General features: G+C 36.2%; 3 protein-coding genes across 5 annotated transcripts; 1 reads left to right on the forward strand and 2 right to left on the reverse strand.

Moving 5' to 3' along the window:
• Positions 1-803: 803 nt before the first annotated feature.
• Positions 804-7,809, forward strand: LOC109012392 (calcium-transporting ATPase 2, plasma membrane-type-like). 3 transcript variants are annotated; one of them, XM_018993997.2, is made up of 9 exons: positions 804-925; positions 1,099-1,150; positions 1,247-1,505; positions 3,125-3,179; positions 3,259-5,213; positions 5,322-5,480; positions 6,397-6,568; positions 6,681-6,979; positions 7,193-7,809. In XM_018993997.2, the coding sequence occupies exons 3-9, from the start codon at positions 1,323-1,325 to the stop codon at positions 7,436-7,438; spliced, it is 3,069 nt and encodes a 1,022-aa protein (XP_018849542.2). In that variant the 5' UTR covers positions 804-925; positions 1,099-1,150; positions 1,247-1,322; the 3' UTR covers positions 7,439-7,809. The 3 variants fall into 3 exon arrangements, with proteins under 3 accessions (XP_018849542.2, XP_018849541.2, XP_018849540.2); XM_018993996.2 differs by having other exon boundaries at positions 1,099-1,505; XM_018993995.2 differs by having other exon boundaries at positions 809-1,505.
• A 3,508-nt stretch (positions 7,810-11,317) lies between these two features.
• On the reverse strand, positions 11,318-16,780 carry LOC109012394. The gene is made up of 5 exons (XM_018994000.2): positions 15,663-16,780; positions 14,542-15,006; positions 13,384-14,451; positions 13,108-13,291; positions 11,318-12,430 (listed from the first exon to the last, which is right to left on the reverse strand). Exons 1-5 carry the CDS (start codon positions 16,758-16,760, stop codon positions 11,454-11,456), a joined length of 3,792 nt encoding a protein of 1,263 aa, XP_018849545.2. The 5' UTR covers positions 16,761-16,780; the 3' UTR covers positions 11,318-11,453.
• Positions 16,781-18,773: 1,993 nt separating this feature from the next.
• On the reverse strand, positions 18,774-20,993 carry LOC109012395 (cyclin-D5-1-like). Its single transcript, XM_018994001.2, has 5 exons — positions 20,548-20,993; positions 20,359-20,445; positions 19,978-20,269; positions 19,759-19,892; positions 18,774-19,615 (listed from the first exon to the last, which is right to left on the reverse strand). Exons 1-5 carry the CDS (start codon positions 20,818-20,820, stop codon positions 19,403-19,405), a joined length of 999 nt encoding a protein of 332 aa, XP_018849546.2. The 5' UTR covers positions 20,821-20,993; the 3' UTR covers positions 18,774-19,402.
• Between the last annotated feature and the right edge of the window lie 2,206 nt (positions 20,994-23,199).

Here is a 23,199-nt window from a genome sequence, read left to right on the forward strand (position 1 = left end):
TATTTATATAAATTTTTATATTAGAATAATTATTTTTTTATTATATAATAATAAAATATAAGATAAATTTAATTTTAATTATTTATATCAAATTTTTATATTAAATTATTTATTTATTTATTATATAATAATGAGTAATTAATAATAATAAAATATTTAATTTTTTTGATTATTAATTAATTTATATTTTATTATTCTATCTATTATATATTAATTAATAATTATATTTTAATTAAATTATGAATTAAAAAATTATATTTTTTCAATTGTCCTATAATTTTACAAGACGAAACGACGAGAAAAAGTAGAGAAGTGAAAAGTGAGAAAAAAAATTCAAGAAAAAGAAGGTGGTTGCGCGAGAAAATATAGAGAGAAAATTCCAAATAACTAATAAAATAAATATTTACTCCTTAAACAGTTATAAATAAATTTAACTTTATTTTAAAAATACTGTAGATAAAAGTCATTTCACATGACTTTACCTGATCGATTGCAACCAACTTTTCATCTGGTTGAACTTTTCATCTGTAATAGTTAAATGGGACATTTGCCTATTCGACTGCTCTTATATAACCAAATTAATTATTACCATCCAACAATTTCGAATTTAAAAATATATATTTTTTATTTAATAATTAAGAAAGTATTTTTTAATGATTTATAAATTTTTATATTTTTTTAAAAATAATTATAATGATTAAAAAAATATATAAAAATAATAATAATAAAAAAAAGAAATGTGTTTTTCGGCCACACATATTCGAGACATATTATGTAGTGCTGCTACAGCTGAAAACAAAACCTAAATAAATTGCAGAAGTAGCCTTTGACCCCGTTGGTTTCGTTCCTTCCCAGATTCCTAAAAACCAGGACGATTAAGCTCTCTACAGTCGAGTAACCCCAGACCGTTATTCCCCTTTCACAAGTAATGCAACCAATTTCGGATCCTCTTTTCCTTCTACCTTCCATTTTTGTCTGTCCATTTCCTAACCCCAAAATCTCAAGCAAAAACCAGAGAGAGGACTGATTAATTATATAATCTCAGATAATGCGATTTACTTTATTCTCAGCTAACTCTTCTTTTTAATTTATTGACAGAAGCGTGTCAGAACTTCCTACCTACTCGCTCTTCTTCTTCGAAAGAACTTAGGTATTTGTTGTGAAGTTGCTGCCTTTTTGGACCGAAGCTTTTTTCGATTCAATTTCATATTAATATACAGCGAGGGAGACGCGACTTTGGTTGTAGATTCAACAGCAAGAAGAAGAAGGAGAAGGAAAAGTATTAAAAGGAATTGGGTGAGTGGAAAGCATAGAAATTGGAAATGGTGGTGGAGAAGTATTTGAACGAGAATTTTGGGGAAGTGAAGGCGAAGCACTCGTCGGAGGAGGTGCTTCAGAAATGGAGGAACCTATGTTTCCTGGTGAAGAACCCGAAGCGAAGGTTTCGGTTCACTGCCAATCTTTCCAAGCGTTATGAAGCAGCTGCTATGCGCCGTACTAATCAGGTCTTGATTTCTATTTATAAATCGAACATGCCATTAGATGTTTCTAGATCTTCATTTAAGTCCATCGTCTCTGTCTCCGATTCTAGATCACGTTCTATGTACCATATCCTTCGTTTACGAACATCACACACACACACAATACAAACATTTCAAGAAATTTTCTCATTGACTTTACTTTTAAAAAAGAGCTTTTACCATCCCACACTATACACCATTTTTTTTTTAATTTATTTAAAATTTTTTATTCTTAAAATAATTGAATTCTTCTGCTCATAATTCATATATCACACGAAAAAAAAATGATGTGTGGTATGTAAAAATAATAAACATAATTTTTCTTTAAAAAATATTCGGAGATTATTTGGATACTTAAATACTTTCACATATTTTCAAACTTTTTATGATTTTCTTCTCAAATATCACTCAAATATAAAATATTTTTCAATTTTAAATCTTTAACTTTTCATCTAATTATTATCCAAACACAAAATCTAATATAATTTTCTAAAACTTTCAAATAAAACACAACAAATAATACATTTTTTTTTAAATTTCAGAATTAAAATAATATTTAACTTTATAATATTTTTATTTAATTTTTTCTCTATCATTTTTCAAAATCGAATAAAATATCTTAATTCAAAACCATTTTACTACTGACTACAAACTATTTTATTACTATTCACAGATTTCTAAAATATTTTAACTGCCCAAACGAGCCCCTAATTAGAACTTGGCTGGTTTAATATCTATCTAATTCTCCTTTCAAATAAGTGTAGAGAAAAAAAGCAGTTGCTTGTCTATGGAGATTGGTATAGATATTCATACGAATCTCCATTTCCCTCCAAGATCACCTGGGGTTGTCCATTTCCTTTTAAATGTGTCAATATATATTGTTATGACTTTGGTTGGACTGTAAATGACTTTCAAAATTGTATACGGGGAAGATTTTGTGCATTAACATCATAGGATCAGTCAATCAGGCTAAGATGATAACATTTTATTCTCTTTGCTTTCTCTGGCTCTTTTTATTTGCTCTTTTACCGTTTTTCAGGCTCAAATCCCAAATTTTATTGTTCTGACTCTTAGCAATTCCATCATCCATGTTTGAACTAAACCATCAACTGCCATCAATGTCATATTGTGACGAAATCTCAGTCAAGGATGCCCTGTACATTTAAAAAAATCCCTACTTGGGAGTAGAATGAGAGTGGAAATCGTCTGATTGATATATTAAACCTCATTACATTTTAATGAAGACGAGGAATGCGGGTTGGTTGCTTTATTAAAATTACTGTCAACATCCAATACACTTCTTACCTAACTTTGAAACATCCTGAAGTAGTTTGAATCTTTTTGAAACATAACTTTGCTTCTTTTTCTTAATTCACATACTCTGTCTACTCCCATTGACTTGTGTTTGTTCGTCTTGGATCTTGTTGTTAATGATTGCATTCCCTGATCTTTTTTAAGTGTACTTCTAGTGCAAAATAGAATTCTTGATACCTGAATTCGTCTTGTTCACATGGACTAACAAAATATCAAATCATTCTAAGATTATGATAATCACTTGTTCTAAATTTGGTATACTAACTACTTCTCTATCTTGAATCGTGTAGGAAAAGTTAAGGATTGCTGTTTTGGTTTCCAAAGCTGCATTTCAATTTACTCTCGGTAAGTTTCTCCAACGTTCATATCAATTTAGATTATGTTATTTGAAAAGATTTTCCAATCTGGCTATTGTGGTCTGCAGGAGCTGCAGGGCAGCCAAGTGTCTACAAAGTACCTGAGGAAGTTAAAGCTGCAGGTTTTCAGATTTGTGGTGATGAATTGGGATCTCTTGTTGAAGGTCATGATTTGGAGAAGCTAAAATCTCATGGTGGAGTAATTGGTATTGCAGAAAAGCTCTCCACTTCAACCAACAATGGACTGACTACTGATATTGATACTGATTTGAATCGTAGACAAGAGATCTATGGCATCAATAAATTTACTGAGAGTGAAGGACGGAGTTTCTTGGTATTTGTTTGGGAAGCCCTTCAAGACATGACTCTGATGATCCTCGGCTTGTGTGCTTTTGTGTCTTTGATTGTCGGCATAACTATGGAAGGATGGCCAAAAGGGGCTCATGATGGCCTTGGGATTGTTGCAAGCATCTTGTTGGTGGTCTTTGTCACGGCAACAAGTGATTATCGTCAATCTCTACAGTTCAAGGATTTGGACAAGGAGAAACAGAAGATTGCTATTCAGGTTACAAGAAATGGATACAGGCAGAAAATGTCGATATATGATCTACTTCCTGGGGATATTGTACATCTTGCCATTGGGGACCAAGTCCCTGCAGATGGGCTTTTTATTTCAGGATTTTCTGTGTTAATTGATGAATCAAGTTTAACTGGGGAGAGTGAGCCGGTAATGGTAAGTGCTGAAAATCCTTTTCTTCTCTCTGGTACTAAGGTTCAAGATGGATCATGCAAGATGATTGTAACTACTGTTGGGATGAGGACCCAATGGGGTAAATTGATGGCAACTCTTAGTGAAGGTGGAGATGACGAAACCCCATTGCAGGTGAAATTGAACGGAGTGGCAACCATTATAGGTAAGATAGGTCTTTTCTTTGCAGTTGTGACTTTTGCAGTTTTAGTGCAAGGATTGCTAAACCGTAAATGGCAAGAGGGAAGTTATTGGAGGTGGTCTGGAGATGAAGCATTGGAAATGTTGGAATATTTTGCCGTTGCAGTTACAATTGTTGTTGTTGCTGTTCCAGAGGGGCTGCCGTTAGCTGTTACATTGAGCCTTGCCTTTGCCATGAAGAAAATGATGAATGATAAAGCACTCGTGCGCCATTTGGCAGCTTGCGAGACTATGGGATCGGCAACAAGCATTTGTAGTGACAAAACTGGGACACTAACTACCAACCACATGACTGTCGTGAAATCATGCATTTGCTTTAATGTCAAGGAAGTGAGTAAACCCAATGATGCTTCTAGCTTGTGCTCTGACTTGCCAGATTCTGCTTTGAAACTTCTTCTACAATCAATATTTAACAACACGGGGGGAGAAGTCGTGATTAATAAAGATGGCAAATCTGAGATACTAGGAACACCCACTGATACTGCTTTATTGGAGTTTGGCTTGTCACTTGGTGGGGATTTTCAAGCTGAGAGACAAACATCTAAACTTGTTAAAGTCGAGCCATTCAACTCTGTGAAGAAAAGGATGGGGGTAGTGTTGGAGCTTCCTGAAGGAGGGTTTCGGGCCCACTGTAAAGGTGCTTCAGAGATAATTTTGGCTGCCTGTGACAAGGTGATCAATGTGAATGGTGAGATTGTTCCCCTAGATAAATCATCCATTAATCTTCTTACGGACACAATCAATCAATTTGCTAGTGAGGCTCTTCGAACTCTCTGTCTTGCCTATATGGAACTGGAAAATGGATTCTCTTCAGATAATCCTATCCCAGTTTCTGGCTATACTTGTATAGGAATAGTGGGAATTAAAGATCCTGTCCGTCCTGGTGTTAAGGAGTCTGTTGCGGTTTGCCGTTCAGCTGGAATTACTGTACGGATGGTTACTGGAGACAATATCAATACTGCAAAGGCTATTGCTCGGGAGTGCGGAATTCTCACGGATGGTATAGCCATTGAGGGTCCAGACTTCCGGGAGAAGAGTCAGGAGGAATTGCTAGAACTAATTCCTAGAATTCAGGTGCTTTCATCATTTATTGTTACAGTACATGTGCAATTAGATTGGATCTCTCAGCAGTGATCAAAATTTTCTCAAATCATTGACACAAAAGTTCCACTTTTTGTATAGGTGATGGCTCGATCTTCACCACTAGACAAGCATACTCTGGTGAAGCACTTGCGTACCTCACTTGGTGAGGTCGTTGCTGTAACTGGTGATGGAACAAACGATGCCCCAGCACTTCATGAAGCAGATATTGGGCTAGCAATGGGCATTGCTGGAACTGAGGTGAGTACTTAATGGGGCTTTCCAAGTGGACCATTTATCAAGTGTCATCTAAAAAGACAGGCATGAATGGCTGCTGGAAGTTACAAGACAAGTTAAAATGCTTATTCCATTTCTTTTCTAATCATAGACAATGAAAAATATCTAGCAAATTGAGAGTACTCAAGAAAGTGTTTCATCAGTACAACGGAAATGCCAAAATGGCTTGACATAGTATACAGAGACATTGTAAAGGTTTGTTAAAATCTTGAGAAAAGGATTGAAGGAGAAGGATTCTCGGCTTGAAGTACTGAGAAGGATTTTGTTCTATTTTATAATGATGGATTTTACACGGCAATATACTACAACATAAATTACAGATCCCTATGATAATGCTAGACTGTATACCAGGTGGCTATACAAGGAAACATTGACTATCAGTTTGGATACACAAAACATCTCATCATCTTATCTCATAATTACAACTTTCCCAAACTCCTCCACAATATATAATAAACAATTCAACCTTTTCAAATCCCAAAATAAAAATTACATTAAAAAATTATATTCTAACAATATTTTATTTAACTTTCAATAAAACATTTCATCTCATCTCATCTGAACTGTGTAACCAAACAAGGTATCAAGTCTTGCCAAATTTGTCTGGATTGCTGGCAGTATCTCCTTACAGCCTTAACAGACATTATAACCTCCTTTTATCTGGAGATGTCTCTCAATTGAGGAAAATGACCAAGAAGGCATGGGAGTAGTTGATGCCAAGAGTTGGATCATATATTGATATTCTGTTGAGATTTATTTATATAATGGAGTAGTCGGTGTATTCTCATTAGTTCAATTTTTTATTAGTTTTATTTTTTGGTTTTTGATTGAAATTTGTAATAACGTTGCAATAATTTCAATTAATTTGTATTAAATTCAGGTGGCTAAAGAGAGTGCTGATGTGATAATTCTGGATGATAATTTCTCCACAATTGTGACAGTAGCCAAATGGGGACGATCAGTTTACGTAAATATCCAAAAATTTGTACAGTTTCAGCTGACTGTTAATGTGGTTGCATTGATTGTCAACTTCTCTTCAGCTTGTCTGACAGGTTAGAAATCCCACGTACTAAATTTATTTCCATTTTTGAGCTTGCCTTCCCAATAAAAGAAAACGCTATTGGCTCATGTCTGCTTATGCCTTTGCCTGAAATCATGCTTCAGGGACTGCTCCCCTCACAGCTGTTCAGCTATTGTGGGTCAACATGATAATGGATACGCTGGGAGCACTTGCACTTGCAACTGAGCCTCCAAATGATGATTTAATGAAACGTTCACCAGTTGGAAGGAAAGGGAAGTTCATCAGTAATGTCATGTGGAGGAATATATTAGGGCAATCTGTGTACCAATTTTTGGTGATATGGTTGCTTCAGACAAAGGGAGAAGCAATATTCCGTCTTGAAGGCCCAGATTCTGATCTGATCCTGAACACGCTTATTTTCAACACGTTTGTCTTTTGCCAGGTAACCTTCCTATTCTGAAAGACCTATAAGTACTCATTTCTTGCAAACTAAGTTTGAAGTGGTATGTGTGATGTATGATTAATGGAAGATGCTGACAAACAGGTTTAGTTCAACCAACAGCATATAGGGATAGACTCTGCTTTGTGATAGATAGTTTCTCATCCGATTAGATATTTTGTAGCTTACAGGAAGTGACTTGATTTGATTATGCAGGTTTTTAATGAGATAAGCTCCCGGGAGATGGAGCAAATAAATGTTTTCAAAGGCATACTCAATAATTATGTTTTTGTGGTCGTCCTTGGTAGCACTGCTCTCTTCCAAATCATAATTGTAGAGTTCCTGGGCACATTTGCAAACACATCGCCTCTCACTTTACCCCAATGGTTCCTGAGTATTGTGATTGGATTTTTGGGCATGCCGGTTGCTGCCGCCATAAAGATGATCCCTGTTGCTGTTTGAGACACAATGGGCGACAGATGCCAGTCTTTAAATTATCAGTCAAGGGCTGTTCGTATGCTTGTACAAGTTGCTAGCATTTCAAGTCATGGGATGACCATAATTCTTGTCTGGTGGTTGCTTTTTAAGCCTGTAGATACTTGGAAATTTGGAGTCTCATGGCATTCACCCAAGTCCAATTAATTTGTAGGACATCTTTTATGAATTCTACTCATCATACTTATACTACACACATGTTATGGGAAAAAAAATAAAAGTTGATGTGTGGTAGAGGGACAATGAGTAGAATTTTTCTTCTTTTATTTCTAATATTAACTTCTCTCGCTAGTCATAGTTGTATTTACCAAAGTCATGTAATGTCCAGAATTCTTTCATTTTATGTATCCCTTTTCATAGCATTATCACCAATCGCAAAGGTTTGCGATATGTAGAAAAAAAATTGTTAGTTTATTTATTTATTTTTTTAAATATAAAGTGTTTCAAATTAATAAAACTCTAAATTACTTAAAATTTATTGACACGACCATTTATAACTTTTTGTCGTTTAATGTGTGGACGGACAGCATGATTAGATAGGGATACGATTAATGAAATATATGTTCCATAACATTTCTATGGGTGTCTCAACAGGAAAATATATGTTCCTGTGAACTAGGATAAAAAACAGTTTAAAGAACAAAAGCTTCTATAAATATATATATATATATATATATATATTTTCTTTTTCCTTCGATTCGAATTTTAAAGATATACATTTTCAAAGCAAGTCAGCCTGGGATAAGTCATCCGTAAGGAATTGGAGACCAAAGAGTTCCAGCATCTGAATCAAGAAACACAAATCCTCTTTGGTTTGTGATTGAGAAATCTTCAACTGTGTTAAGAGCTAAATCCAAATTAGCGAGATTGACGTTATGTTTGGATAGTGGAGTGATCACTCTATTATTATTCACTATTATTTAATATTTTATTATTATTTTTTACTATTTTTTATTACTATTTAATATTTTATAATTTTTTTTACTACTTTTATATTACTATTCATAAATTATCTGAATTCATCTCAATACCTAAGCGTAACCCGAAAGAAAACAGAGCGAGAGCGAGACATGGATTGGTGGGTCTGTATATAAGGCCCTAATTGGATACAAAAATGATTTTATCTCATCTCATTTTTATAATTTTTTTAAAATTTTAAATAAAATATAATAAATAATTTAACTTTTTAAATTTTAAAATAATAATAATATTAAAAAATAATATTTTAATAATATTTTATTTAACTTTTATCTAAAATTATCTTATTTCATTTCACTATTTAAATAAAACCTAAGTTTGAACGAGATTTGAATGGGCCTGAATAATCTGGCCCAGCTCCTCACCCCCTATTATGTTGACCAAGTTCCTCGGCCACCAATACAAGCCCCCACGACCATTTCAACGGGTAGTGGGTCTATAATCATCAGCTTGTTGGGGGCATGTGACGTTATCAAAGTCATATATTGGATGTATTTTGACTTTAGATTACTAAATGAAAATAGTCCACCTACCTACGTGACTTCGTACATGCTCTTATAGCGATCTCATGAAATCACAAAATCAATACGAGGCACTAGTGATTAGAGTGACCATAATGGTTCGAGATTTCTCAAAATCTTTCATATAAAACTTTATAAAATTCTCATTTAGATATAGTAGTTTGATTTTTCTTCTACAATGTGTAAATTTTACGCAATCTCCTTAAAAAAAAGTAAAGTACATCTAGAATCAGTAGAGCCGATCATGAAAAAGGTATATTTTTATATAGGGTCCAAATATACCCCACCTTTTGTGTGTTTTTTTTTTCCACCTTTTTTAAAGGAATTGCATAGAATTTATATACTTTAAGACTATACAAATAATTTTGTTTATGATTCATGCTTAATGGGTGAGTGAATACATAATAAGATGGGGCTTGATCTACTTGCATAAGCCATTTGTTTTGAAGCTTGAGTCGGACACATCCAACATACCTTTTAAATTGATGACACAAGGATAAATAAAAAAATAAAAAATATTGATGTTTTAACTTGTTTATGATTATAATATATTTCACAAAAAAAAAAAAAAAAAGTGTTGACACATCATCTCGTAAATAGAATACCTCATTTATGATTAAATTTTTATGTACACCTAACTGAGAGCTTAATTTTGCTGAAGTATTTTATTTTCTCCGTATCAAAAGTATCCGACCACCAAAGGGTTGACTGTTTCAAATTCTACAATATGGAACTGAGAAGATCTCCGAGAGGGATTCACCGCAAGATAACCAACGAACCAAGTCATATAGTATTCGATTAAATTTTGAGCTAGATACAGTCTCCACTTGGGGACTGTATGTGCAGGCTTAGGCTATTTTAACTTTAAAATTTTTTAAAATTATAAAATTATCCCTCCTAAATAATGTTTCCTCTCATTTAATAATGTGTCTGCACATGCAGTCCCCACTTGAGGACTGTAAATAGAATTTCTCTTAAATTTTACTCTTTCTTGCAAAACGTGTAATCGTGTATCTGGATTCTGAACTGAACCTGACTCCTTCAAACCCCACCCGGAGAGATGGTACAAAAAGAGTACATGTGCGTTGGAACTTGGACTTTTCTAATTACTATTAATTTTTTAGTATTTGGGTGATGAAGAGTAGTTGAAAATCTTTATGGGTTTGGGTTTTGGAACGAGTCTCCCTTGTTAACAAAGAACCCACACGTTTCTGAATCTGTTGCCTCCTCCAACGCGGTCGACACGCGGATATATATACTTTCCTCTCGGCTGTCTGGTCGGCACCATCCTAGCCATTACATTGCATTCAATCAGCCGCAAAGCGCTAATCCAACTGTCACCCACTCCTCTCATCCCAGAAGCCAAGTTCCAACAAGTCCGACATGGCCGCATTTGCTGCTTCCAATACAGCTGCTGCTGCTGTGGCCCCTCGGTGGATCCCAAAACGGGGCCGTGTTCTCAGGGCGGTTCTCAAGAAGCTTTTTGTGTGCTTTCAAGAAGAGACTCGGGCGCCTACCCCTTCCACAAATCCTTCAGCCGTTTATCCTTGTTAATGACCCGATTCCATAATATGGGCAACCTCGGATTCTCTCATATATTACCTGTATTCCTCGAGTCTGATCGGCAATTTTGTACTACATCTCATTAGAATATATATAATCAAACCCTGAGTCTTGCATTTAAGCAACTGAAAAATCTCGTTCATTAATAATCAGGCTGCATGCTCAGCTAAATCCCTTTCAATTGTTTGATTAAAACGTCAATTTATCCTGCAGTCTAGCTAATACTACTCATTTTCGACTCGATGCTGAATATCTCAGCCCACATTCATGAACCAGCTGACCGCGAGGCATATATGCATGATAATTGGTGTAAACTACATACAGCGTAATCCCCAGCTTGTAGAGAATGTGGAATTACCTTTTACCTCTGACACCATTTTGCCATGAATGGCGAGTGTAGCAAACACCAGCGCTAATCCAATCGCTACCGGAAATATTCACATAACAGCAATAACTCTTATAAACTTCATTTCATATATTTATCTTTCTCCTTCATGCTTAAGTATGACCATAGTAAACAATTGGAAATTTGGAAATTGGAATCTCTTCAGGAGAGGTTTGAATTCAGAAATGAGTTGAGATGGATTGAGATGATTTTTGAATAATAGAATAAAAGTTGAATTATTTATTATATTTTGTGTGAAAATTTGAAAAAGTTATTTTGGGATTTGAAAAAGTTGAATTGTTTATTATATTTTGTGTGGAAATTTGAAAAAAATGTAATGATAAGATGAGATGAGTTGAGGTGGGTTGAGGTGGGTTTTGAATCCAAACCTCTCCCGTCTTCACATTCACCAACTACAAGTACAAAATCCTGCATTGTTATTTTTCTTTTTTCTTTTTCTTTTTTTACAACAGTGCTTATATTATCCTCGATGGTTCAAATTTGCAACAGAAAAAGAAAAGTACTAAAAAACTGTCTATTCTTCCATCATAGAAACCTTCCCTGTTTCATACATGTTGTACATCCAAACAGGTTCAAGCAACTCCTTTGAACTACGTAATTTCTGCCTTCCATCTTCATCATTTTGTTGTTCTATTTCTCTCTCTATTTGAGGGTATATGTCTTGAAGAGAGGCCAACATAATATCACCCCACTCTCTATCATCCGGCCTAAACAACTTCGTACATACAAAGTGTAAAAGTCCCAATACTAATCCGAAGTCCTTCCTCTCGAGCCCAACTAATGAGCCTGTTAGCAATATCACCCCAACTGAATCCAGTATGTTAGGATTTCCTTTTAACAAAGTAACAAACATTCCCAGAAGTTTCTTGGACACTGGGAACTCATCAGTATCCGGAACTTGGTCGTCGTCCTTTTCTGGGCTAACTTCATTTAGTTCACTGAGCTCAATCTTTGCTAAAATCAAGGGCCAGGATGGAAAACGAAGTTTAATGCGATCGGATGCATGAAAATGTGTCCCTTCTCCTCGAGTCTTTTTCAGTATGTCCCCTGATCCTAATGCCAGGATCAAATCAGGCAGCCAAGGCTTCGCAGCTGCAACAATACGTGCTGCATTACCAGAGCCCTGGTATAGTTCAATGGAGGAGATTAAATCAAGCAAATCATTAGCAAGTTCAAAAGCTTCTGGAGGAAGTGGCGAAGTTTTGCTGATATCTCTGTGGACTAGATTAACTAGCTTGGCCGCATAGGTGAAGGAGCTCTTCAGACACAGAATTATATTTTTCAAATCCTCCTCTTTGAACTGAAGTTGGTCATGAGACTGTCGCCTTAAAGTGGATATGATGTATTGTACATATCTTGACGTGAACTTTAAGAACTGTACATAATAGTGACAAAGAAGACCCATAGAAGTGATGTCAACCATGAACTTGAGAATTGCAGTGAGCATCTTCACTGTAATTGATAGTCTTTTTTGTTCGGTTTTAACAGATTCTACAGAAAAATTCAAAATCGTCAGTCACTTTGGCACATAAGAAGGCAAGAACATAAAGCTACAGATATAGGATTTAATGTTAGGGAAAAATTAGTGCACTGACGGTGAAAATTAAGATCTTAGAAAATCATACAGATTTCGAGAAGTGTTGGGATGTTAAAAAAACTAATAATAATAGTACTACAAAGTTGTCCAATGTGGCAGAACCAAAAAGCATAACCTACCTTAACTGCAGAAGAGTGGCAGTTCAATTGTTCGGCGAATTAAGAAAATATTTATATTTTTTTTATGGATTATTAACCAAACTACAAAAGAACACAAGGATCACAAAAAGAGAAATGCTTACTGTCCTGTCAGCCACAGACAGATGAGCACACAAAAATGCTAGAGAAAACTGTGTTCTTAACATGCAAAAGCAGGTCATTGCTATCATAACCTTTCTCATGATCTTGAAAATCATAATTAAAAATCCACCCTCATCGATCCCTATGCTCAAAGTATAGATATTTTCCAAAGTTTTAATAGTCCAAGGAGAGATGGCAAGTGCAACTCAGTTCCAATGTATGGCATAAGTGCATATCAATACTTTTCTGATATGGAGCCAACATTCAAATATAGACCTAACAAGCAAGTGTATCCAATCTGTGTAATTTGTGACCTATCCATGATTCCTTACCGCTAGCACTTGGACTGGAGCCATCTGTTTGAGGTTCTCTGTGTTGCAGTCCACGACTGGCTGCCTTATCGGTAGCCTGCTCAAATTCTAAGGGAGTTTTGCCGTGCTTTCCAGAGTCAAGTGCTCCAAGTAGCTTCTCTACACAGTTAAGCACGTGATCCACTGCATGTTCTAACACAGTTGGCTAAAACAGAAGATAGAGTTGGAAGCCCATCAGTGACAAGTTCCTTAGAATCCCAAAACCAGGATAAAAGAATATTATAAATAAATACTTGCCTCCTGAAATGATCTCAAGGAATCGGTGCTATTGTTCTTCTTAGTACCTCGAAGTTTTGTACTATGTATGTTAACATTTTGAAGAGTCATATGTAGTGCAAGGGCTGTATATGCCAAAATGGGAGATGCGTCCATGTATTCACAAAGCATGCACTGCACAATGCTGACTTCAGAGATGATTTTTAAAGCAAAAAATAACGTTTCAAGCATTTGAGCCCCCAATATAGCCTTCCGAGAGTCCTCAGATATTAGCAAGTCCCTGATTTGCCAGGCTATTCCTACGGCAATAGAATAATCCTCCTCAAAATTCAACTGTTGTTTTCCATTGACATTTTTCCATTTGGCTGAAATTTTGCCAAAGCACTTAGATTTCTTCCTTTTTGCAGAGGAAACACAGTTCTTTGGTGCTTCAGTTCCAAATTTTATATGGCAACGATAGGCAGCTTTCTGCAAGCATAGTGTTAGAGCATCAAACATGTCATCAAATCCATCACAAGAAAGGAACAATCTGTGGGCAGACCTCACTTCAGCTTGCCTTTCCACATTGTCTGATATACCACTACAATTAGTAACAAGGTCCGTACATTCCTCGAAAAGCCCAACAGCATCATTTGGAGAAATGGTGGAAACAATGTTGAGTACAGAAGATTGAGCACGTGCAGTAGATGCAGCAGCAAACAAGAACTTCACTTTTTCACCAGCAAGTAGCTCCTTAAGGGCATTTTTGTAACATGGCTCTGTTGCTAGGCTGTTGCAAAGGTAGACAGCAGCAACAAGTAAACCCTCAATCTGATCAGCATTTAGCTTGTCAGGTGACAAAACCAAACTAATGAACACTCTAATGAGTTCCATCAGAGACTTGAGGGATGCCCCTACTGATACAAAATATTCACAAAACCTTGCTCCAGCCATAGGAGACCTCTTAATTAGTGTAACACAGCGAGTGCATGCTTCGCCAACAGGTACTTTTGAGGGGAAGTATGATGGCATAAGTAGTTTTGTGATTTTCTGAGCAACAGGAGGTTGATCATTCACTAGTGTAGATAATAAGACATCCAAGCTTACCACCTACAGAGAAATATGACGAGTAAAATCAACCAACAAAGGCATCAGATAAAACCGGTGCAGTGCAATGTTTGATCTGAGAACACACTATACCTTATTAAACTGGAAATTTCGCATGTCCCTTAAAAGGAGGAGGAGATCTGCTACAGAAACTCGTACCGAAATGACATTATCCAGCATCAGATGCCCCAATCTTGGTAGCAGCACTCTAAGAATTTCATGAGATTGGGGATTGTCGAGCAAGTATATGATACCATTCAATGTGGAAAGCCTAACTTCATTGCATATATCATGTGACGTGTCATCAAAAATCTTGGTAATTATCTTCGTAATGGATGCTGAAGGGATAATTTCCCAATATAAGTGAAGGATGCGGCAAGAACCTTCCACTGCAACTACTCTTACATCTGGACAATCATCCATCAGTAATCTCTCCAACAAAAAGAATTGTTTGTAAAGTAATGTATCTTTCACCTCTTTCGTGGAATCAGGATCTTCAAGAGGAAACATGTCTAGAAGCAAATGCAATGCATTTTGCCGAACATTAGAATTTGCGACCTGTCAAACAGAAACATACAGCCTGGTTAAACACTGCTGCTATCTAATTGATCCAAATCAATCCCCAAAAAGTCGTATATTTAAGGCACAAAGAAAAATCATTTTGTGATATTTAGAGATCCTGAAAAACCAATATCATGATCACATCAAGGTTTTACCAGGTTAGATAATTCACTAGTTAGTGTAATCTGCAACCAGTGAACTTCAATCCAACAGATACTGCCAATTTAAACCAACCCAGAATAGATGGCAATTATAAAAGCATGCTTGATTTTTCTTATTCTTGTTTTTCCCTCTAAGCAAAGTCCCCTATGATGTTCAAGCAAGTAAACTCTTTAGTGGACCTGTATTTTCTCAACCCAAACACAATTGGTGCAAGAATGACATCCAACCATGCACATGGATCCGTGAAAACGTGGTTAACAAAATAATACTTTAAAAGGTCGCTATGGAAAAACAACCTCTGTCGAACTCACTAGAAAATGGATTAATAGCACTTAAAAACGTGAAGCAAATCATCGTACCTAACGTCCAACCAACTGCGATTAATGACAAAAAAATAATATGAAGCTATCATCTATACATTATTATAGGCAATGCAATTTCATCAACACTATCTTCGATGATCACAAACCAGCGAAGAACAGAAAAATTACTTGTAAAGATCGAAATATCACGGGCTCAGCGAGCCGGAAAAGAAGTTTCTCAACCCCCTCCGTGGTCCGCTGGCTGATAAAGCCACCCAAAACCCTCCTAATAGAGGCTGTAAGCTCTCCTGAACTCCCATGTATAGCTCCCTCAATTAAACCCTGCAAAAATCCATTCTCAATCTCATCCTTGAGATCGGGTTCTGCGGCCTTCCAAGCCCGAAACAATATTTCCCCGTATGCCTCCAACATAGATTTCCGCCCAAATGGGATCTGAGACCGAATCATCGCCAGCACTTCCTTCAATAGCTGATTGCTCAGCCCGAACGTAAACGCCACGAAGCGCCGCCCATCATCAGTTTTCAAATACAACGGCGCTATCACACACCGGACCAACAGGAGCTTCAGGTCTTCGATGCTCCCGTCCTCGAAATCGAACAAGGTAAATGCCTCCCGGAGTGCATACACTCTATGCACGTCCACTTTCCTCTTCAAAGTCAGTGACTTGGACAGCAAGAAAGGAAGAGATTGAGAAATCAAAGCCTCTCGTCCCGGAAAATTCTCCTTCCACCACAGCTCGCACAAACTCGCAATTTCCGATAGAAGAACCGAGCCCTCCTCGGATTCGAAAAGTATCAAGTTATCATGCAATGCGCAAGCGACCGGAAACAAATCGGAAGCCAAGAACGCCTTTTTCGGGTGCGAGATGCATAAAACCGCAATATGAGCGAGAATTTCGAGGCCTTGGAGAAGCTTCTGCATCTCATTCCAGAAATCGGATCCATGGCCATGCGAACGGGACTCGACCCGGGTCTTGGAATGGCGCGAAGATCTCCGGAGGCGCTTGGTGGGAGGGGAGCGAGGGGACTTGGGAGGGTTAGGATTTGGGGGGCTTGGGTTTCGACGAAAGTTCCGGAAGGATTGGATAAACTGAGAAATGGAGTGATGAAGAGAGAGGGGGAGAGAGGAAGAGAGATCTGAATTAGGATGAATGGAGTGGATTAGGGTTTTGATAGTAGGTTTTACGGATTTGAGAGACAGTTTAGTGGCGGAGGAGACGAAGTCTTGGGCTGAGGATTGTAGAGAAGTGCGGAGCCGCTTCTCCATTAGAGGGCAGAGGGCGATGTATTTTCTTTCGTATTTGAATTTATTTATTAAAAGGAAGGGGAGAGAGGGAATTGAGAAGGTACCGTTCCATTTGAATTTCGAATTCTCTTGGGCTTTAAGAGTATCGACAGAGTTGGACCGGATAACGAGGCGGGCCTAGTCCACACGATAATAGTTTGAAATTTACATTTCACACTATTTTAAATATGAATTTTATGCTATTGAATATTTATTTTGTTTTATCAATTTTTTTTTAAAAATTTGAATCTCAAATTTCGAATTTTTAAAATTTTCCCTATTTTAATAATTGATACGTCAGCAAGTAATGATATACATTACACTTTCATCATATTTTGATAATACTAAGTGGTATGTGGCACATTCATCACTATTAGATGATAAATAAACATGTAATAAATAATCATTTAATGGTGATAAATGTGTCACATCATACTTAGTAGAATGAAAGTGAGATGGTAGTATGATATATAGAATTTTCCTTTATATAAATAATGTGGAACCATCATTACATACGATAGAATCTATGAATTCTATTTATTTCTTTTCAAAATGTAGAATGTGTTTAAATAAAAAAAATTATAGAAAATAATCTAATCCCAAGTTACATAAATCAATAAATTAGATTTTTTTTAGTCATAAAAGCTCTAACACCACAGAATTCAAGGAGGTTCCACCACAATAATATCTTTTAATTTGGTCCCTCCCATACCATACTTCCTTCCATGCTCTCCAAGATTTCGAGTTTGTCTGCCGAGTTCATCTTTATGTTGATCAAGACAAATGAATTCTCTCGTGACAGAAAAAGCGCACACAGCTTCAGCCGTTTGTTGTGTCCTGGAACTTGACGTGGTCCAACAACAATTCCCAAATGCAACCACGAACTTGCAACTGTTTTTGTAGTCATTAAACTACCATTAAGTATGATCATGATCTTAAGATAGATAGTTCCCCAAAAATTCTTAAGATATTCAATCACTTAATTTTCATGGTTGAAGTTTTACTGCATCCGCATCCATGATCCATTACTTCTGCTAACCCAACATTTATCTTTGTATTTATCAAATGTAGGAGAAGAAAAGAAGTACAAATCCATGGTCTAGCATTGCAGCAAATGGATATGAGATTTTTCATTATTGATCCGGTTGATTAAGCTTCTTCCCTTGGAGATGTTTGGTACCAAAAAATCGATTCAAATATATATATATATATATATATTCCTGCATTTCACCGAGAATTTTGATTGTAGAGAAATACTTTAGCCACAAAGAGATTATACAAAGTAAAATCGCAAAATGTCATGGCTTGATGCAATACGTCAGATTGCAAAGTTATTTTTATTGTAAAGTAGATTTAACGGATCACATAAAGACATAAATTTGTAAATTTATTTGCGTATACTCTCTTTGTGTATGTAACACTTCTATTGATTGCATGCTAAATATCTCAACCAGATGAACCGATGTTTAGAAAGACAGGTATGCAAGGTAACTGCTGTAAACTAAAATACAAGGTTGTACAATGCCAGACTGGATGCCTATAATCCCCAAGAAGTCATGTGGAGGAGTGGAGCCTCTGACACCATTTTGCCATGAATCTCATGCCCCATATTCCCCCTCCCACCCTACCCCAGAACAAGGGTCTCAAACTTCATGATGATAGGGCTGGGTCCTACTACATCAATGAAGGGAGCAAACAGCAGCAGTAACATTTGTTGTTGAAAACAAGGGCATGGAAAACATTAGTTAGCCATTTCAAAAGAGAGAGAAGAAAAAAAGAAAGAGTGGCCACTAATGACATCATCTATGTTTATCAATACGGTGATTCAGGTTATTTTTCTGAAAGTCACAACCTTTAGCATTAAATCGTTTGTTTCAGCACTAAATCCTATTTGATTTCCAATACTCATACTAGGGAGTTTGAGGACCCCAACAACAGTGCAAACCAACAGTAAAAGGCAAGCTCCCCACTAATCAAAAGGAAACCCCAACAATCTAAGAAAATATAATCACATTCACCTTTATATACTTTTCAATGACCCAAATGCAACACAGATGTATCAAATCAAGCAAAAACAATTCCTCATTCCTTATGGCTTTCAGCCTTTTGAAAGACATAGGAAGCATCCCAAGCCCCCCATCGAAAGGTAGGGTGGCAAGCCATTTATGAAAAAATAACTGTCTTCAAAAAAAGAAATACAAAAAATGAAAAAAGTGGGTAAGAAAGTGGTAACATTCAAGAAAGCAAACACTACCAAGAGTCACTATAGACAAGCTGTCTTCAATGGCCTTCTGGCACTCTCTTGGCCTTCACTTCATCCTTAATAGCTTTTGGACATCCAGTCAGCTTCTTACTTCTTACTGTAGGCTAAAGTCATCCCTTTTTATTTATTTACTCTTCTCTTTTCTCTGTCTTCTCGGTTGTCACTTGCTGAAGCTTTTGTTGGGTTTTTAAAATGGAATCCCAATCATCAACTCCAGATTTTATCATGAGATGGTAGAGAACACTCATAACACCTATAAACCAATCTATACTAAGAATCTCTCAGTCAAAAGACCCTATAATGCAATCGGAAAACACAAAATCAAAACTTTGCTAAGAGGATTAAATTCCGCTAACTATGGTCAGCGGCTTCTCTTTGGTGGGCAATTTTGATCACTGTTTGTGAATACAAGACTTCTCTTACTGCCAGCAGCAAGGATGGAAGAAGAATTCTCAGTGGAATCGATAGAGCTTGAATGCATTGATGACAAATTCGGGGAATATACAGACTTGGGTGTCGTAACTTTTCCCATCTCAATGTTCTGCATTATATTATAACAGGAAAATACATGTTCCTGTGTGCGTGCAGCATAAAATAAAAATCAGCTTAAAGAATCAAACATTTTTTGGTTCATTCATTCAAGTTTTGAGATATACATTTTCAACACACAAGATCAACTGCATTATGTGAGAAATTACTGCTAACAAAAAAACTCACCTTTTCTTGAGACCCCCACAAAGATATCACATTGGTCTTGAGCTCCAATGCTTTTTTAGATAATTGACCATCAACTGCTACTAATACTGCAGCTGCAGCTATAACAGATGGCCGATGGTCAATTAAATTGGTCTCTGCAACAAAGAAGTTAACTTGATAAGTAAACATGTTAATTATTCAGAACTCAGTTTGGAGCCAATCTTTAATGCCAGGGAGTACCTTTTGTGATGGCCAGAATAAGTTCCACAGCTCTATAGAACAACCCTTTCGGTCTAGATTCATCACAAAATTTATTGATGAAATAACGCAGATAATGAAAAGGAGTTATTGAACCCAATTTCCATTCCAGACAGCTCAAAATTATTAACTCCACACTCTTCACCGCTCTGTTCTCGAAATTATAACCTCCCACCTTGAAGTCCGATAGCACCGGCACTTTACACTCCTCCATCTTTGCTGCCAAAGTTAAACATGCCACGTATAGTATTTCAATAGCCCAAAGTTTCCCATCCTACATCGACAACAAGAGCACCCAACCATATCATAAATTTGACGAACATGAAAAACCCAGTGGCCAAAAAGATAAAGAATTTGGCTTACCTCAACGACTCGCTTTGAAAGAAACTGATCAAAGTAAGTAATAGCTATGTAAGCCGTATGAGATTTGAAACCAAAGATTGCCCGAGTCTGAATCAAGAAACACAAACTTCAAGAGCCGGTTCAATAACAATTAAAGAAAGCTACAATAAAAAGGGGGGAAAAGAGGGAGCTTTACTGAGAGAAACAAACATTGAAAATCCACGCAATCGCTGCAAGGCGAGCACACTTCAAACAGCTTTTTGTGCTTGAGCAAACACAAGAGGATGGCACCCTGCTTTTGGATCCAAAACCAAAACTCTCTTTCTGAGCCAACTTCTCAATATACTCATCTTCATCCTCCGAAACAAAACATGGTTCTTGGTCAACCCAGTTTTCTGCCTCCTCTTCCTCCTCATTCAACCAAGCTCCGCCTTCTGAGCACAAGAGACCGGAGGGAGAAAACAAAGTGTCGGAGTCCCCCATTCTTGTTCTTTCATCTATATTCAAGAAAATGAAACAGAAACAGGATGTGAGTATATATTTGAAACAATTTACGTGCTAATCCACGTTTATAAAGATTGAGAAAATCTAGAGAGAGAGAGAGAGAGAGAGAGAGAGTTGAGGGTTAGGGGGTGAGGGACAGTAGCGGTTTTAGTGCCGCCAAAATGAGCGGATGAGATATAGTGGGGAGTTAACTAGCGGTTGGAGATATATACAACATACGCTGTGGGTAGATATATACGGACAGGTATTGAGGCATAAATCCCCCAAAATCTCTATCAAATGCTAGGCATTATGCTGAGAGTACTGAGGAGTGGGGATATTGATCAGTCACGTGCCCCACCATTTTGGGGGTTTCTCTAAATTTTGGGACAGTTCTAACTTCTATCTATACACAGTTCAATCTGAATACCCAACCCGAGTTCAACACAAACCGTCCGTATCATCTCTGCTTTGGTCTGATCGGGTCAATCGTAGCACCACAAGATGATCGCTTCACCTTTTGGGTCGGGTCGGCCGGGTTACTCTCCTAAATAATTAGGCACATGCCCTACCATTTTTGTTTTGTTTTTCCCTAAATCACACTTGATTAAAGGGGGCTCATTTGGCTGTAGAGGCTCCTCATTATCATCTACATTTTCTTCCTTTTGTTTTCTTAATAGGGGTCATGGGCTTTCAGTTTAGGAATTGAATCTTATGCAATATCGGTAATTTTCATCCTTAAAAAGGATCTTTGTTTTGTGAGTGTTGTTGTTTTCTTAAATACTTCGTCATAATTCATAACTGCGGTTTATGTTGTTTTACACAGCATGTTAAGCTGAACTTTTTAGTAATATTCCCATATATACCAAATGATTAAAAAATATTTTATACCGCACAGCATTCAAGTGGCAAATATGCCTTGTAATATTATTTCTTCTCTTTTTGCTGATTTGTAATTATCAAGTGTTAATTCTACGCATGTATCTATGGATGCTGTCTGTTAATTTAAGAGAAATGATAGTTATAGTTATGAGTGTGCAAGCGACGTACAATCATTTTAAAAAAATGAATAAATACGAGACCCATTTAAAAAAAAAATTAACTTTTTAATAGTGAATTACACCCTTTTTTAAAATGACTGTACGGTATTTACGCACTCCACGATTATATATAGTATTATTATTTTTATTTTCTCTATGTTACTACATAGTGGAAAATAATATTATAGATTTTATTTTCTCTGTATTATGTTTCTCATTGTTTCTTTTTCTTTGGTAAACTATGGATCAAACGAATTGTAATTAAAAAAGAATTATTCCTAGAAGAACTTAATACTGCATGTACTACTTGACAATTAAGGCAAGCAATTTCTTTTAAAAAAGGGCAGTATTAGAGCCACCGATAGTGACTCACGACATTGCCCGCCGAGAAGACTATTTTTATTTTTATTTTTTCTCTTCTTTTTTTTTTATGTATTTTTTTAATCTCTTTATACATTTTTAAATAAAATTTAAAAAAAAAAAAACACAAGAGGTAGCTGCATTTATTGGGTGCCACTGCCATTGATAAAATTAATTTAAATAAAAAAAGAAAGTATTGGATATTTTTGGTAAGAACAAAGAGGGTGTATGATATATTTATAGAAGGGTTAGGATGAAGGTCCAAATTACTCTCCACATATGAATAGTATACTCTTTAATAATCAACTTTATACTTTCCTGACTTTTTGTTCTTTTTGGCTAAAATATAATTGTAATCACTACGAATCTGTGATGCTTTCTTTTGTGCTCTGCTCACCTTGATTTTTGAGAATAAATGTGTCTTTATTAGCAATTGGGACTCCACTCTCTGCTGGCTCTTCCTTCTACCCACTTGGATTACTTATAAATCTTTTTATTATCATTATTATTATTATTATTATTGGTGGATTAATTACATGGGTGCAATTAAGGATGAGCACAAGAATAAAGCTCTCTTTTTTTATTTAAAAAAAAAAAAAGAGGCAAGGGGTCATGCCCCTTATGTACTTCTTTAAAGGCATACCAAGGCTTAAAAAAAAATGTATAAATTAAACGTAGAAAATTAGAGGACGCAAGATCCAAAAAGTAGACTCTGATTATGATTAGTGAACTGGCATCTTATGTAAATCTTAAGGGTCAGACAAGAACATTACTGATCATCTTCCCAAATAATTATATGGTAAATGCTGCTATACTTCCCTTTTTTTTTTTTTTGAGGTTTTGAACTCCAGATCTCTATTTTGGATACTGGTGATTATGTCAATCAGGCTACAGATCTTTGACTACACTTCCTTGTTAATATTTATAGATTTGTTTTTTTCTTATTCCTTCAATTTTACCATGATACCAACATTAATAT

This window comes from Juglans regia, chromosome 7 (genome assembly GCF_001411555.2).
Source record: "Juglans regia cultivar Chandler chromosome 7, Walnut 2.0, whole genome shotgun sequence".
NCBI classification, from domain to species: domain Eukaryota; kingdom Viridiplantae; phylum Streptophyta; class Magnoliopsida; order Fagales; family Juglandaceae; genus Juglans; species Juglans regia.